Source organism: Corythoichthys intestinalis, chromosome 17, assembly GCF_030265065.1.
Source record: "Corythoichthys intestinalis isolate RoL2023-P3 chromosome 17, ASM3026506v1, whole genome shotgun sequence".
In the NCBI taxonomy this organism is placed as follows: Eukaryota; Metazoa; Chordata; class Actinopteri; order Syngnathiformes; family Syngnathidae; genus Corythoichthys; species Corythoichthys intestinalis.
The window spans coordinates 3,831,895-3,846,850 of NC_080411.1; the positions used below are offsets into that span (position 1 = coordinate 3,831,895).

At 41.2% G+C, this 14,956-nt stretch overlaps 1 protein-coding gene across 2 annotated transcripts in view; it reads left to right on the top strand.

Moving 5' to 3' along the window:
- The window catches only part of LOC130905549 (fibroblast growth factor receptor 1-A-like), a 21,265-nt gene continuing 6,309 nt past the window's right edge, over positions 1-14,956 (top strand). Inside the window, exons 1-10 of one of the 2 annotated variants that reach the window (XM_057819065.1) lie at positions 1-160; positions 266-351; positions 4,325-4,477; positions 7,755-7,883; positions 7,952-8,127; positions 11,001-11,118; positions 11,191-11,378; positions 11,443-11,587; positions 11,745-11,944; positions 12,207-12,352. In XM_057819065.1, the coding sequence (XP_057675048.1) occupies positions 4,375-4,477; positions 7,755-7,883; positions 7,952-8,127; positions 11,001-11,118; positions 11,191-11,378; positions 11,443-11,587; positions 11,745-11,944; positions 12,207-12,352 (1,205 nt within the window). In that variant the 5' untranslated portion in view covers positions 1-160; positions 266-351; positions 4,325-4,374. Of the gene's footprint in view, positions 161-265; positions 352-4,324; positions 4,478-4,509; positions 4,723-7,754; positions 7,884-7,951; positions 8,128-11,000; positions 11,119-11,190; positions 11,379-11,442; positions 11,588-11,744; positions 11,945-12,206; positions 12,353-14,956 lie in introns of those variants that run through there. The other variant, XM_057819066.1, reaches the window with a different exon arrangement.

Sequence of the window (14,956 nt, forward strand, 5' to 3'; positions counted from 1 at the left end):
CTCTCTCTCTCTGTCTCACTCTTTCTCACTTGCTCCTCCTCTGGTTGCAGACACCAGACAGCTGAACTGAGATGAGGACCATCTCCCACGTGTCCAAGTGAGAAGAAAAGTCAAGACGTGGACGTGTCAGCGTCTTAGCTCATTGGACGACCTCGTCCAGGTACGTCACGCATAGAACAATAAAGTGAGCCAGTTTGTCTTTTTTTGTCATTGGAGTTTGGCGACCTACAACAAGTATTGCCGATTGGTTTTGATGACGTCATAGGTGCAGCGTCCACGCCCACTAGTCCACGGATGTGGGCGCCCCCGGACGAGAGTTGTATCGTGACGTCAGCGCAATCGTCACCAGAGGTGAGTAGTAACGTTACATTTACTGCGTTACATTTACTTGAGTAACTTTTTGAGGAAAAATGTACTTCTAAGAGTAGTTTTACGAAGCTTTACTTTTACCTGAGTTAATTTGGGAAGAAGAAACGCTACTCTTACTCCAATACTTTGGGCTACACTAGTTACATTTTTCCTCTTTATTCTACATACACTGGTATGAAAAAATATCTGAACCTTTGGAATTTCTCACATTTCTGCATAAAATCACCATCAAATGTGATCTGATCTTTGTCAAAATCACACAGATGAAAAAAACAGCGTCTGCTTTAACTAAAACCACCCAAACATTTATAGTAGGGTTGTTCCGATCATGTTTTTTTGCTCCCGATCCGATCCCGATCGTTTTAGTTTGAGTATCTGCCGATCCCGATATTTCCCGATCCGATTGCTTTGTTTTGTTCTCGATTCAATTCCAATCATTCCCGATAATTTTTCCCGATCATATACATTTTGGCAATACATTAAGAAAAAAATGAATAAAACTAGGAGGAATATATACATTCAACATACAGTACATAAGTACATACACTTTGTTTCTTAAAGGATAAATGTGACCTTGTATATTGTGACTAAATATTGCCATCTAGTGTATTTGTTGAGCTTTCAGTAAATGATACTGTAGCCATGCCCAAATGCTTGATGGGAAGTGCAACCATGACTGTGCGTAGTGCTACCAATTGATATATCTTCTCTGCGTTGGGAAATAACATAGGGTGTTAAGAAAAAGATCAATTACTACCTTGCTTCCCCACATTGCTTCCCACGACATTTCTAATCGTAGGGAGAGGGATTGTAAGGCTTTAGCCAATTAATAAAAGGCTCCAAAGGCTGCCAAAATTCACTCTACTCATTTTACGCTGCCTTTTAGCTCACTATATAGGTAAAACGGTGCCACTGCAGATTGAGCGCGACAATGCGTGAGTGGGTTGTGCAGCGCATGCATTAATTGCGTTAAATATTTTAACGTGATACATTTTTTTAAAAAATTAATTACCGCCGTTATCGGGATAAATTTGATAACTCTACCTTAAGCCTAAACTAAAGACTCTGGATGAGTGTAACATACTATGTCTGTAACGTTAAGTACAATTAAAAAACGATTTAATTAAAAAATATATATGTATTAAAAAAAGGCTTGTCCGATATTTTTTTGCCGATTTCGATACTTTGAAAATGACGTGATCGGACCCGATCGATCGGGACATCTCTAATTTATAGGTTTTCATATTTTAATGATAGTATGTAAACAATGACCGAAAGGGGAAAAAATAAGTGAACCATCACATCTAATATTTTTGCCCCCCCCCTTCGGCAGCACTAATTTCAACCAGACGCTTCCTGTATTTGCAGCTCAGTCAGGCACATCAATCAGGAATACTCTTGGCCCATTCTTCTCTACAAAACTGCTGTAGTTCAATCAGATTCCTGGGATGTCTGGCATGAATCACAGTCTTTAGGTCATGCCACAGCATCTCGATGGGTTCAAGTCTGGACTTTGACTTGGCCACACCAGAACGTGTATTTTGTTCTTCTGAAACCATTCTGAAGTTGGTTTACTTCTGTGTTTTGGATCATTGTCTTGTTGCAGCATCCTTCCTCTTTTTAGCTTCACCTGGCCAACGGACGGCCTCATGTTTTCCTGCAAATATCCTGATAAACATTTCCATTCATTCTTCCATTAATGATTTCAAGTTTTCCACGCCCCTGGTAAGCAAAACAGCCCCAAATCATGATTCTCTCTCCACCTTGATTCACGGTGGGGATGAGGTGTTGATGTTGATGAGGTGTTCCATTTTTCCTCCACACATGACGTTATGTGTTACTCCCAAACAATTCAACTTTGGTTTCATCAGTCCACAAAATATTTTGCCAAAACTTCTGTGAAGTGTCCAAGTGCCTTTTTGTGAACATTAAACGAGCAACAATGTTTTTTTAGACAGCAGTGGCTTTCTCCGTGGAGTCCTCTCTTGAACACCATTCTTAACCATAGTTTTACATATAGTTGATGTGTGCACAGAGATATTGGACTGTGCCAGTGATTTCTGTAAGTCTTTATCAGACACTCGAGGGTTCTTTTTTACCTCTCTGCGTATTCTGCGCTGAACTCTTGCCGTCATTTTTGGTGGACGGCCACTCCTTGGGAGAGAAGCAACTCTGTCAATTTGTAGACAACTTCTCTGACTGTCGATTGATGAGCATCCAGACTTTTAGAGATGGTTTTGTATTCTTTCCCAGCTTGAAACAAAACAACAATCCTTGATCGCAGGCTCTTTAGACAGCTCTTTTGACCGAGCCATGATGCACATCAGACAATGCTTCTCATCAAGACAGTTCTTACCAGGTGTGTGTTTTATAGTGGGCAGGGCAGCTTTATACCACTCATCAGTGATTGGGCACACACCTGATTTAAATTGTTTGGTAAAAATTGGATTCAATTGCTATTTAAGTCTCCTCAGGCAGAGGGTTCACTTACTTATTTTCCCCCTTCTGTCAATGTTTGCATGCTATCCTAATATGAAAACCTATAAATGTTTGTTTTTAGTTAAAGCAGAGACTGTTTTTTCTTCTGTGTGATTTTGTCAAAGATCAGATCACATTTGATGGTGATTTTATGCAAAAATGTGAGAAATTCCAAAAGGTTCAGATACTTTTTCATACCACAGTATTAGATTTTCCTTTTTTTTCCGCCAGCGATGCCAACAGTAGCTCTACCAGATTCACCAATGAGATGTTGCAGCAATAGTCACGACTCTATCACACCAATTAGATACAAGCTTGTCACTCTATGATCACGCCGACCTGTTCAATCACGTGGCGTCTTTAAAGCACCGTAAAAAATGAAGTATTTGACATGGAGCGCTGACTTCAGCATTACTTGAAAGCGCAGACTTTTACCTCTCGCTGTTTTTATTTGGCACCGGTTGACCACGGAAAACCTGAAATTTAATCCTTTTAGTTTCATAATAGGAAATATGGGTAACACTTTATAATAACTATCCGTTTTACTAGTTAATAGATCATTAGTAAACTGTTGATGAATTATTTATTGTTGATTTGTGAAGTATTTGTTTACAGTTTGTTAAACATTTACAGGGTGTTCTTAACTTAAAACACAGTTGGTGTAGAAACTTTTCAAGTTTTTGTGTGTAACGTTTGGCATTTCTATCTTTTCAGGTTAAGAAATGCTGTTCACTTCAAAAGAAAAGGCATTTTGATAAGGCATTTTGCAGGCACCGCTCATGTTTCACATTTATGAAAATCTGCCATAGAGCCAACAAATATTTGTACTTTTCTTTGTATATTTAACCAATAAAAATTATGACCTTCAACATAAAGTGTATATAGTTTTATTAAGATCCATCAACTAGCACGGCCATTTAGAATGGGGTCAACCATATTGGAACACCCAGTAAATGCTTAACAAACTGTTAACAAATACTTCACAAATCAAGAATAAATCATTTATCTACAGTTTACTAATGATCTATTAACTAGTAAAACGGATAGTTATTATAAAGTGTTACCGAAATATGTTTTCTCCACTAGAGGGCACTCATGTTCTTTGGACGCATGATACTTCGTTTCTGTAATTTTTTTCTCTTGCTGTAATTTAATTCTTATTATTCATATTTTTATTTCTTTTGCTTAATATGTTTATGTAGTAGGTTATAGTCTTCTTCAAAGCATAATAACAACAATTCATATAAGTAACTTTGTACTGTGAAAAAAAATGTTTAAAAAAAAAAATCAAACATCGTAAGCATTTACTCACAATGTTAGTCATTACTTGAATATTTTTGTAAAAAAATACTTGACTTGTACTTGAGTACATTTTTTGGATGACTACTTTTACTTTTATTTGAATAATATTATTTTGAAGTAACACTACCCTGAGTAAAATTTTTGGCTACTCTATCCACCTCTGATCATCACACAGGAAGTAAGGCGCACTCTGACGGACCGGCAGCAAAATTGATTGAACGCAAAATGGTGCATAGCGGCCACCTGCTGCTGCTGCCATTGGTTCTCTTTTTTCTACTTCCTGTAATCAAGGCACACCCTTCCAACAGTGACGACCACTCAGATGCAGGTAAGACAAAACTATTTGTTTATAAATATGGCTACAAGTCACTTGTTTTATGTGTAGCTGTCCTGACATTAACTGGCGACCATTCATTTGTTTGGAAATTTATTGGGAGGAATTGGTGACCAGTCACTTGTTTGTATTTTCCTTGGAAGAAAACCTGGCACCCCATCACTTGTATGGATTTTGTCTGAAATAATAGCGACCCGTTACATCTTGGTAATTTCACTGGAGGAAAAAAAGGACGACCAGTAAGTTGTTTTTTTTCCTGAAAAAAAAAAAAATCTTGTCAACAAGTCAACTTGATTGTCTACAGCTGTACGGATTTTGCCTGAAAAAATTGGCGATGACAAGTCACTCAGTCATTTGTCTGTATTTTTCCTGAAAAATGGCGACCAAGCACTTCTTGGTAAATTCCTTGAAAAATAAACTGGCGACCAGTCCCTTGTTTGCATCTTTCTTAGAGGAAAAAAATGCAATTAGTCAGTGGAATTTTCCTGAAAAAAAAAAAAAATCGGTCAACAAGTCACTTGATTGTCTATAGCTGTCCTGACATGGACGGGCGACCAGTCACATGTAATGTATGTGTCTTGTTTAAAAAAAACTGGCAATCAGGCACTTATTTGTTGTTAAAAAATATTGTTTGTATTCTTCCTAAAAATGACTGGCGACGAGTACTCCCTTTTAAGATGAAGTCATCTACTGCAGCAGTGTCAAATGTAAGGAAGCGACCCGCGAGGGTGTACAATCTGGCCCTTGAGCTTGTTTTGCCTGACAGGCCTGTTGTAGCTATTTCATACTGTACATACAAAATCACATGCTTTAGATTTTTATCATAGGTCATTTGGGGACATTTGGGGGATATGTCCTATTGACATCTGGTCATTTCCTGTTGATTTGGGAACTTTAGGTTTTTTTTGCCATTGAAAATGAGTGGGAAATTTGGACGTCCATGGCCGTCAACGGCATCGACTTACATTTACATCAATGGAATCCAAGTACATTGGCATCAATAAAATCGACAAACATGGATGTCAATGGCATCAAACAAAGTAAATGCCATTGAAAATGAATGGAAATTTTGGACGTCCATGGCCGCCAATGGCATCGACATCCAGATGCGTCAATCGAATCCAAGTACATTGACATCAATAGAATTGACATACATGTCCGACAATGGCATCTGTCTAAATTGGCCTCAATGCAATGTTAATGCCATTGGAAATGAGTGGGAAATTTGGACGTCCATGGCTGTCAATGGCATCGACATCCATATGCGTCAGTTGATTTGGGGACAGTTGGTGGACACGTCCTATTGATATCTGGCCATTTCCTGTTGATTTGGGAACATTTGTTTTTTTACCATTGAAAATGAATGGGAAATTTGGACGCCCATGGCTGTCAATGGCATCGACTTACATTTACGTCAATGGAATCCAAGTACATTGGCATCAATAGAATCGACAAACATGGATGTCAATGGCATTAAACAAAGTAAATGCCATTGAAAATGAATGGAAAATTTGGACGTCCATGGCCCCCAATGGCATCGACATCCAGATGCGTCAATGGAATCCAAGTACATTGACATCAATAGAATTGACGTACATGTCCGACAATGGCATCTGTCTAAATTGGCCTCAATGCAATGTTAATGCCATTGGAAATGAGTGGGAAATTTGGACGTCCATGGCTGTCAATGGCATCGACATCCATATGCGTCAGTTGATTTGGGGACATTTGGTGGACACGTCCTATTGATATCTGGCCATTTCCTGTTGATTTGGGAACATTTGTTTTTTTACTATTGAAAATGAATGGGAAATTTGGACGCCCATGGCTGTCAATGGCATCGACTTACATTTACGTCAATGGAATCCAAGTATATTGGCATCAATAGAATCGACAAACATGGATGTCAATGGCATTTACTTTGTTTAATGCCATTGACAATGGCATTAAACAAAGTAAATGCCATTGAAAATGAATGGGAAATTTGGACGTCCATGGCCGCCAATGGCATCGACATCCATATGCATCAATGGAATCCAAGTACATTGGCATCAATAGAATTGACATACATGTCCGACAATGGCATCTGTCTAAATTGGGCTCAGTGCAATGTTAATGCCATTGGAAATGAATGGGAAATTTGGACGTCCATGGCCGTCAATGGCATCGACATCCATATGTATCAATGGATTTGGGGACATTCAATGGCATTAAAGTAAATGCCATTGAAAATGAATGGGAAATTTGGACGTCCATGGCCGTTAACGGCCTTGACTTACATATATGTCAATGGAATCCAAGTACATTGGCATCATAAAACCAGGACACGTCCCCCAAATGACCGATATGACCCGGACATGTCCTCGAAATGTCCCCAAATGGCCTGATATGACCTGAGCATGTTCCCAAATGACCTGGACATGTACCCGAAATGTCCCCAAATCAACAGGAAGTGACCTGATATTGTCCCCGAAATGTCCCCAAACCAACCTGGGCGGGGCTAAGATCTGTATCTCCACAGATATGCAAATATTGTAGCATCTACAAAGACAACACCGATTTGGTGATAATACATACTCAGCAGGAATTTTTTTAAAATAAATAATAAAATAATAAATAATAATGATAATTAATTAATAATAATATTTTTTTTTGTTTTTTTTTTTTAATTTAATTAATTATACCCACCCACCTGGATGCCACGAACAGTGTGTAAAAAAAAAATTAAAAAAGTTGTCCGAGAGTTGAAAAGGACGCTCGTTGTTAGCATTAGCCTAATGCTAAGCCTAATGCCTTTGACAACGATAGACATCCAATTCACTTATACTGGAAGGACTAGCTATGAATGCACATCCTTCAGTCACAATTGACGGCACTAAACATCCAATCCATATTGACTGGCCCTGAACCCCTCCACCTCTCCCAGTCAAAATTAATTGGACGTCGAGAGCCGTCAATGGCAGCCAGTGAGTTAACTTATTCGGCCAAAAATAAACCAGTCCGGCCTAGATCTGATCCAGTTGCCGTAAATGAAGCCCGCCAACCGAAACTCCCTTGATCTATTATATGACGTAAGAAGTTAGTGAATTCGGAGAAACACAGAAAATCTTTTTTGTCAAAGGGTGTCGGCTCGCTTTCGCTTCCTGTTGATGAGCAACGATTGGTCATCATAGCTAAATGAGGAAAACAGACCAGAAGTGTCTTGGGCCTCCAAGGCCAAAAGTAAAGTGACAAAAGAGTTATGAGGAAAAATTGGTGTTTTTCGTTCCAGTGGCTTTGGCCAGCATTTCGTTGGAGGACAGCGACGACGACGACGACGACAACGAAGAAGAGTCGTCATCGGAGGAAAAGAAAGACGGCGATGAAGTGACACAGGGCAACCTAAACGCGCTGCAAATACGTAGGCGCCCTTACGATTTCGCTTCGGTGCCATCGACGGTGACATACGTTCAATCTGCTGTCATTTAGCTTCCTCGTTAGCATCGGCTCCTCGCTGGTCGTCTCCGGACAAGCCGCTGCACTCCGTTCCCGTCGGCAGCACCATCAAGTTTCGTTGCCGGGTAATGGGAAGCCCCGCCCCTACGCTGGAATGGTACAAGAATGGGATTGATATCAAGCTACAGAACAGACTCGGTGGCTTCAAGGTGAGGATTGACGTATGGTCACGTGGCATCCAATTATCCTTCTGGTATCTTTATATGTAGTAGATGTCCAATCCATTTGAAGTGGGAGGTTGGCAGAGAATGAACCAAGGTTCGGCTAACCCTCTCACCTGAAATGGAATGGACATTTAGCGTTGTCAATGATTGACAGTTTTTGTCAAAAACTTACTGATCGGCTGAAGTTTGACACAAACCTCCCCATCCATTTATTTCTAACAACATCCACAAAAATGTCATTATTTCTGACAAAAATCGTCAAAATTGCCACCCAAAATTGACAGAAGTGACAGCATATGCATTAAAATCAACAGGAATCGACTCGTAAATGGCCAAAAGTCAACAGGAACTGCTGAACCGATATAAATGGCAAGTGACCAAGAAAGAAAATGCCCCATAACAGAAAATGGCTAAAAATGACAAGGAAGGAGGTGACCTAAAATCAATGGGAACTGACCCAGGAATGTACCAAATTCAGCAAGAAGTGACCCAAATTGAAGAGACAGTGACTCGGAATTTGCCCCCAAAATCAATAGGAAGTGACACAAAATCCACAGGTAGTGGCGTATAAATGCCCCAAAATAAACAGGTGACCCACTGGTGTTTACTGACCAGAAAAGCAATCATCCCAATCCCCTCTGGTTCGTCCAAAGTGGCAGCCAATGAGATATTGACTCATTTACATTTATATACACTGCTGGCCAAAAGTATTGGCATTTGGCACCCCTGCAATTCTGTCGGATAATGCTCAATTTTCCCCAGAAAATGATTGCAATTATAAATGCTTTGGTAGTAATATCTTCATTTATTTAGCTTGCGATGAAAAAACAAAAAAGAGAAAGAAAACAAAATTAAATCATTATCATTTTACACAAAACTCCAAAAATGGGCCGGACAAAAGTATCGGCACCCTCAGCCTAATACTTGGTAGCAAAATAACTGCAAACAACCGTTTCCGGTATCCATGAATGAGCTTCTTACAATGCTCTGCTGAAATTTTAGACCATTGTTCTTTGGCCAACTGCTCCAGGTCTCTGAGATTTAAAGGGTGCCTTCTCCAAACTGCCATTTTCAGATCTCTCCACAGTTGCTGGCCACGTTAGAAGTCTCCAGTGCTATCTCTCAAACCATTTTCTAGTGCTTTTTGAAGTGTGTTTTGGGTCATGGTCCTGCTGGAAGACCCATGACCTCTGAGGGAGAACCAGCTTTCTCACACTGGGCCCTACATTATGCTGCAAAATTTGTTGGTCGTATTTAGACTTCATAATGCCATGCACACGGTCAAGCAGTCCAGTGCCAGAGGCAGCAAAGCAACCCCAAAAAATCAGGGAACCTCTGCCATGTTTGAGTGTGGGGACCGTGTTCTTTTCTTTGAAGGCCTAGTTTATTTTCCTGTAAACTCTATGTTGATGCCTTTTCCCAAAAAACTCTACTTTTGTCTCATCTGACTAGAGAACATTCTTCCATTCTTCGTTTTGGCTTTCTCAGGTAAGTTTTGGCAAACTCCAGCCTGGCTTTTTTTTGGCTCTGGGTCAGAAGTGAGGTCTTCCTGGGTATCCTACCATAGAGTCCCTTTTCATTCAGACGCATACGGATAGTACTGGTTGACACTGTTGTACCCTTGGACTGCGGGACAGCTTGAACTTGTTTGGATGTTAGTCGAGTTTCTTTATCCATCATCCGCACAATCTTTGGTTGAAATCTCTCGTCAATTTTTCTTTTCCGTCCACATCTAGGGAGGTTAGCCACAGTGCCACGGGCTTTAAACTTATTAATGACACTGCACATGGTAGACACAGGAAAATTCAGGTCTTTGGAGATGGACTTGTAGCCTTGAGATTGCCCATGCTTCCTCGCAATTTTGCTTCTCAAGTCCTCAGACAGTTTTTTGGTCTTCTTTCTTTTCTCCACGCTCAATGTGGTACAAACAAGGACCCAGGACAGAGGTTGAGTCACCTTTAATCCATTTTAACTGGCTGTAAGTGTGATTTTGTTAATGCCACTACCTGTTATGTGCCACAGGTAAGTAACAGGTGCTGTTAATTACACAAATTAGAGAAGCATATGATTTTTCAAAGGGTGCCAATACTTTTGCAGAAGGCCAAGAATTAGAAGTGGTATTTGCCATGTGACAAAATTGATTTTGCCATATGGCAAAATGGATTTTGCCATGTGGCTTTTTTTTTTTTTGCCATGTGGCAAAATTGATTTTGCCCCGTGGCATTTGTTTTGCCATGTGGCAAAATGGATTTTGCCATGTGGCATTTTTTTGCCATGTGGCAAAATGGATTTTGCCATTGGGCATCGTGTGGCATTTTTTTTTTTTTGGTATGTGCATAGCTGTCAATGGCATAGCCTGACTTGGTTGCCAGTTGAATGTCAATGCGCTCTAATGTAAAGTGTGTGGTCAAAAATCACAGCTGTTTTTCTGCCATTTAAAATGAATAGAAAATTTGGACGTGCATAGCCGTCAATGGCATAGTCTGACTTGGGTGTCCGTTGAATGTCAATGTGCTGTAATGGTAAGTGGATGGCCAAAAATCACAGCTACACGTTTTTTTGCCATTTAAAATGAATGGAAAATTTGGACGTGCATGGCCGCCAATGGCATGGACGTGCATGGCCTGCAAAACTGCCATATACCCCCCCAAAATGCCATGCACCCCCCAAAAAATGCCACAAACCAAAGTCAAAAACATGCCACATGTCAAAATCCATTTTGCCACATGGCAAACAAAAATGCCACAAGGGAAAATCCATTTTGCCACATCGCAAAAAAATATAAAAAAAATATAAATATTTGATTGATAGTTATATCTTGTATGATGTTTTTTATGGATTGAATTTTTTGCCTTCAGAAAGGAGAAGCCGCTCTTACCTTGCGGGACGCGGTGCCTGCCGACTCCGGGAACTACTCTTGCGTGGCGCAAAATGCGCACGGACGCATCGAGCGCCACTTCAAGCTGGACGTTGTCGGTAAGATCGCGTCACGACGGCGTGAGCGGACCGACCGGAGCACCAAAGTAACGCGGACGCGGCTGTCCGCAGAGCGCTCTTCTCACAGGCCCATCCTCCAGGCCGGCCTTCCGGCCAATCAAACGGCGGTGGCGGGCGGCGACGTGCGCTTCTCCTGCCATGTGGACAGCGACCTGACCCCTTACGTGGAGTGGATCAAAGTGGATGAGGGTGGCCTTCTCGAACGACACGACGGGCGCCCGGCCGGCCTCGTCGTCAAGGTGCGACGGCCATCTGGCACCCACCCCCTGCTCGGGGCGCTTCTATTTTTTCATTTGCATTCAGGTGGCCGGCGTCAACTCCACCAAAGAAGATCTGGAGCTCCTCACTTTGAGCAACGTCAGCGCGGCCGACGTGGGCGAGTACGCCTGCGTCGCCAGCAACCACAATGGCGTTTCGTACCAGTCAGCCTGGCTCACCGTGCTGGAGGGTGAGCAGGGCTGCGTTAGCTCAGATTCTGAGCCGTCCTACTCTTTCTTCTTCTTCTCCTTCCTATTCTTCCTCATTTTTCTCTTCCTACCTTTCTTCCTCCTGTCTGGTGCAGTAAAAACAAGATGTCCTCCCCCGCTGTTATGTCTTGTCGCCAGGCCCGCCCCCTGAGCTGCAGCTTCCTCCGAGCTACGGGCAGATCTTCTTCTACTCCGTGGGCTTCTTCGTGGCCGTCACACTGACCTTCACCGCCATCATCTGTAAACTGTGCGCCGGTGCCAGGCCCGGGAAGTCCAGCGCCCCCGGGAACCAGCTGGCTGTCCACAAGCTCGCCAAGAGCGTCGTGCTGAAGAGACAGGTGACCTTCAATGCCTTGTGACAGTGTAGCTTCCCCTTCTTTGTAGCTTTTAACCCGCCTTATTATTCAATTTAATTTGATTAACTTTGTTGTTCTTTAGATTTTATTATTATCGATTATTATTTTATCTTCTGTACTGCTTATCCTCACGAGGGTCGCGGGTGGCGTGGCTGGAGGGCTAGCTACGACGGCTAAGTTTGTGGCAGTCAGCTCGCTAGTAAACATTTCCACGTAGCGCTAACGGTGGGTGTTACCCCCGCAGGTGTCTCTGGGGTCTTCCTTGTCCCGCCGTTCCGAGAAGTCCCGGGCATGTCCACCTACTCCCACCAGCGGGACGCCGCTCATGGCCGCCACGTCCCCTGAATACCAGCTGCCGTACGACCCTCAGTGGGAACTTCCTCGTGAGAGGTATAGTAACTGACCCTATGTCAAATTTGGCTTTTCTGCAATCGCCTGAAGTCAGTCAGGATGGCCGCAGAGCACTTTCAAAAGAACCCAAATGAAAAATCTCACTCGACGGTCAACCGGAATGCATTTGCAACGCTCTGCTTTGATCTTGTTTCACGGTAGAGTATCAGAGACAAGCCGCCACCTACCAAATTTACACAAAAATGGCATTAGTTCATAGATAAACTGTGCGGCTTATCTATGAAGAAATGCCTTTTTTTAGTACGGATTTTATTGTATGGACTATATGCCGCAGCTGTCCTCACTGTACACTGTGGGATGTTCACTCCAAAAGATATTAACCGGCAACACTTCATTTGACAGCGGCATCATAAGACCAAGTGAACCACCATGAATCTTTGAACCAATTGGCTGCAAAGCTTCAATGCTTCAAGCTTCATTTGGCCATCAACGCTCCCTTGGGGGAGACATTCAACCTCTGCTGCCACCTGCCTCAGTTACTGTTCCAGTTGTTTCATTAATAGCTAGTTATGGTATTTGGTAACACTTTGACAGTGGCCCCATAAGACATTAAACAATCATAATTATGTCTAGGGTTGTTGCGATCATGTTTTTTTGCTCCCGATCCGATCCTGATCGTTTTAGTTTGAGTATCTGCCGATCCCGATATTTCCCGATCCGATGGCTTTTTTTTTTGCTCCCGATTCAATTCCAATCATTCCCAATAATTTTTCCCAAACATATACATTTTGGCAATGCATTAAGAAAAAAATGAATAAAACTCGGACGAATATATACATTCAACATACAGCACATGAGTACTGTATTTGTTTATTATGACAATAAATCCTCAAGATGGCATTTACATTACTAACATTCTTTCTGTGAGAGGGATCCACGGATAGAAAGACTTGTAATTCTTAAAGGATAAATGTGACTTTGTATATTGTGACTAAATATTGCCATCTAGTGTATTTGTTGAGCTTTCAGTAAATGATACTGCAGCGACTTCTGTTCTGCCCAAATGCATAATGGGAAGGTCAACCATGACTGTGCGTAGGGGCACCAATTGATATATCTTCTCTGCGTTGGGAAAGAACACAGGGTGTTAAGAAAATGATTATCTACTACCTTTCTTCCCCACATTGCCTCCCACGTTATTTTTAATTGCTGAGAGAGGTATTTTAAGGCTTTAGCCACATATAAAATGGCTCCAAAGGCTGTCAAAATTATCTCTACTCTTTATACGCTGCCTTTTGGTAAAACGGCGTCTTTATAGATTGAACGCGACAATGCAGGAGTGGATCGTGCAGCGCATGCATTAATTATTTAACGTGATTAATTAAAAAATAATTAATTACCGCCGTTAACGCAATAAACTTGATAGCACTGCTTTAAGCCAAAACTACTCTGGATGAGTGTAAGACATTTTGTCTGTAACGTTAAATACAATTAGAAAACGAATTAAATAAAAAATAAATATATTTTAAAGAAAGGCATGTCCGATATTTTTTTTGCTGATTCCGATACTTTGAAAATGACGTGATCGATGCCGATCGATCGGGACATCTTTAATTATGACATAACACTGTCATAGCATGAATGAATGCTTAAAACAGATGTCATTTAACAGTATCCAGCAAATTATCTCCTTTTGAATGGATGTAAAAGATCCGAGCTGGACATAAATGGAGTTCGTGACATAATTTGCCAGATGACACTTAATGACATCTGTTATAAGCATTCAATAATGCTCATAACAGTGTGATGTCATAATTATGATTGTCTGTTGACAGTCCTATGGCGCCGCTGTCAAATAAAGTGTTACCCAATGCCATAACTAGCAATAAATGAAACTGGAACAGGAACTGAAGAAATAATTAGCACCGAACATGAATTTTGATTGCTATTTACATCTGTAGCACTGCAATGCATGCTAGGAGGCATGTTGGGCAACAACAACAATGTTGACAGCAGGTAGCAGCAGAGGTTGACTGTCTCCCCCAAGGGAGCAGTGATGGCCAAATGAAGCTTCTTGAAGCAATGGAGCTTTGCAGCCAATTGGTTCAAAGCTTCATAGTGGTCTATTTGGTCTTATGACAGTCTTATGACGCCACTGTCAAATAAAGTGTTACCTATTAACCCAAATAAATCAGCAAAGAAGCCGCACCTGACTATAAGCCGCAGGATTCACAATGAAGGAAAAAAGTAGCGGCTTATAGTCCGAAAATTACGGTTGTACAAGAAAAAACTCTTACTATTAGTACGGACAAAAATGTTTAAATATGAGTACGAGATTAAAGAATATAGTATTGGTACGAGAATAAAGCCGTAGTATTAGTACAAGAAAAAAGTGATACTATTAGTACGAGAAAAAAAGTATTATTATATAAGGCTAATGTAGCTGAACTAGCTGCTACATTCTTTACCAAACCCTACGAAAAAGTACGAGTATAAATCATTCTGCTAATTATTATTTGATGTAGATGAGCCAAAAGATGAAGGCTTTCCATATTTGTGAAAGCAATCCTAAAACGGCCTCACAATATGCTCTCAATATTGATTTTAACAGACACTGTGAAGTTCTACGTGATGTACGTACAG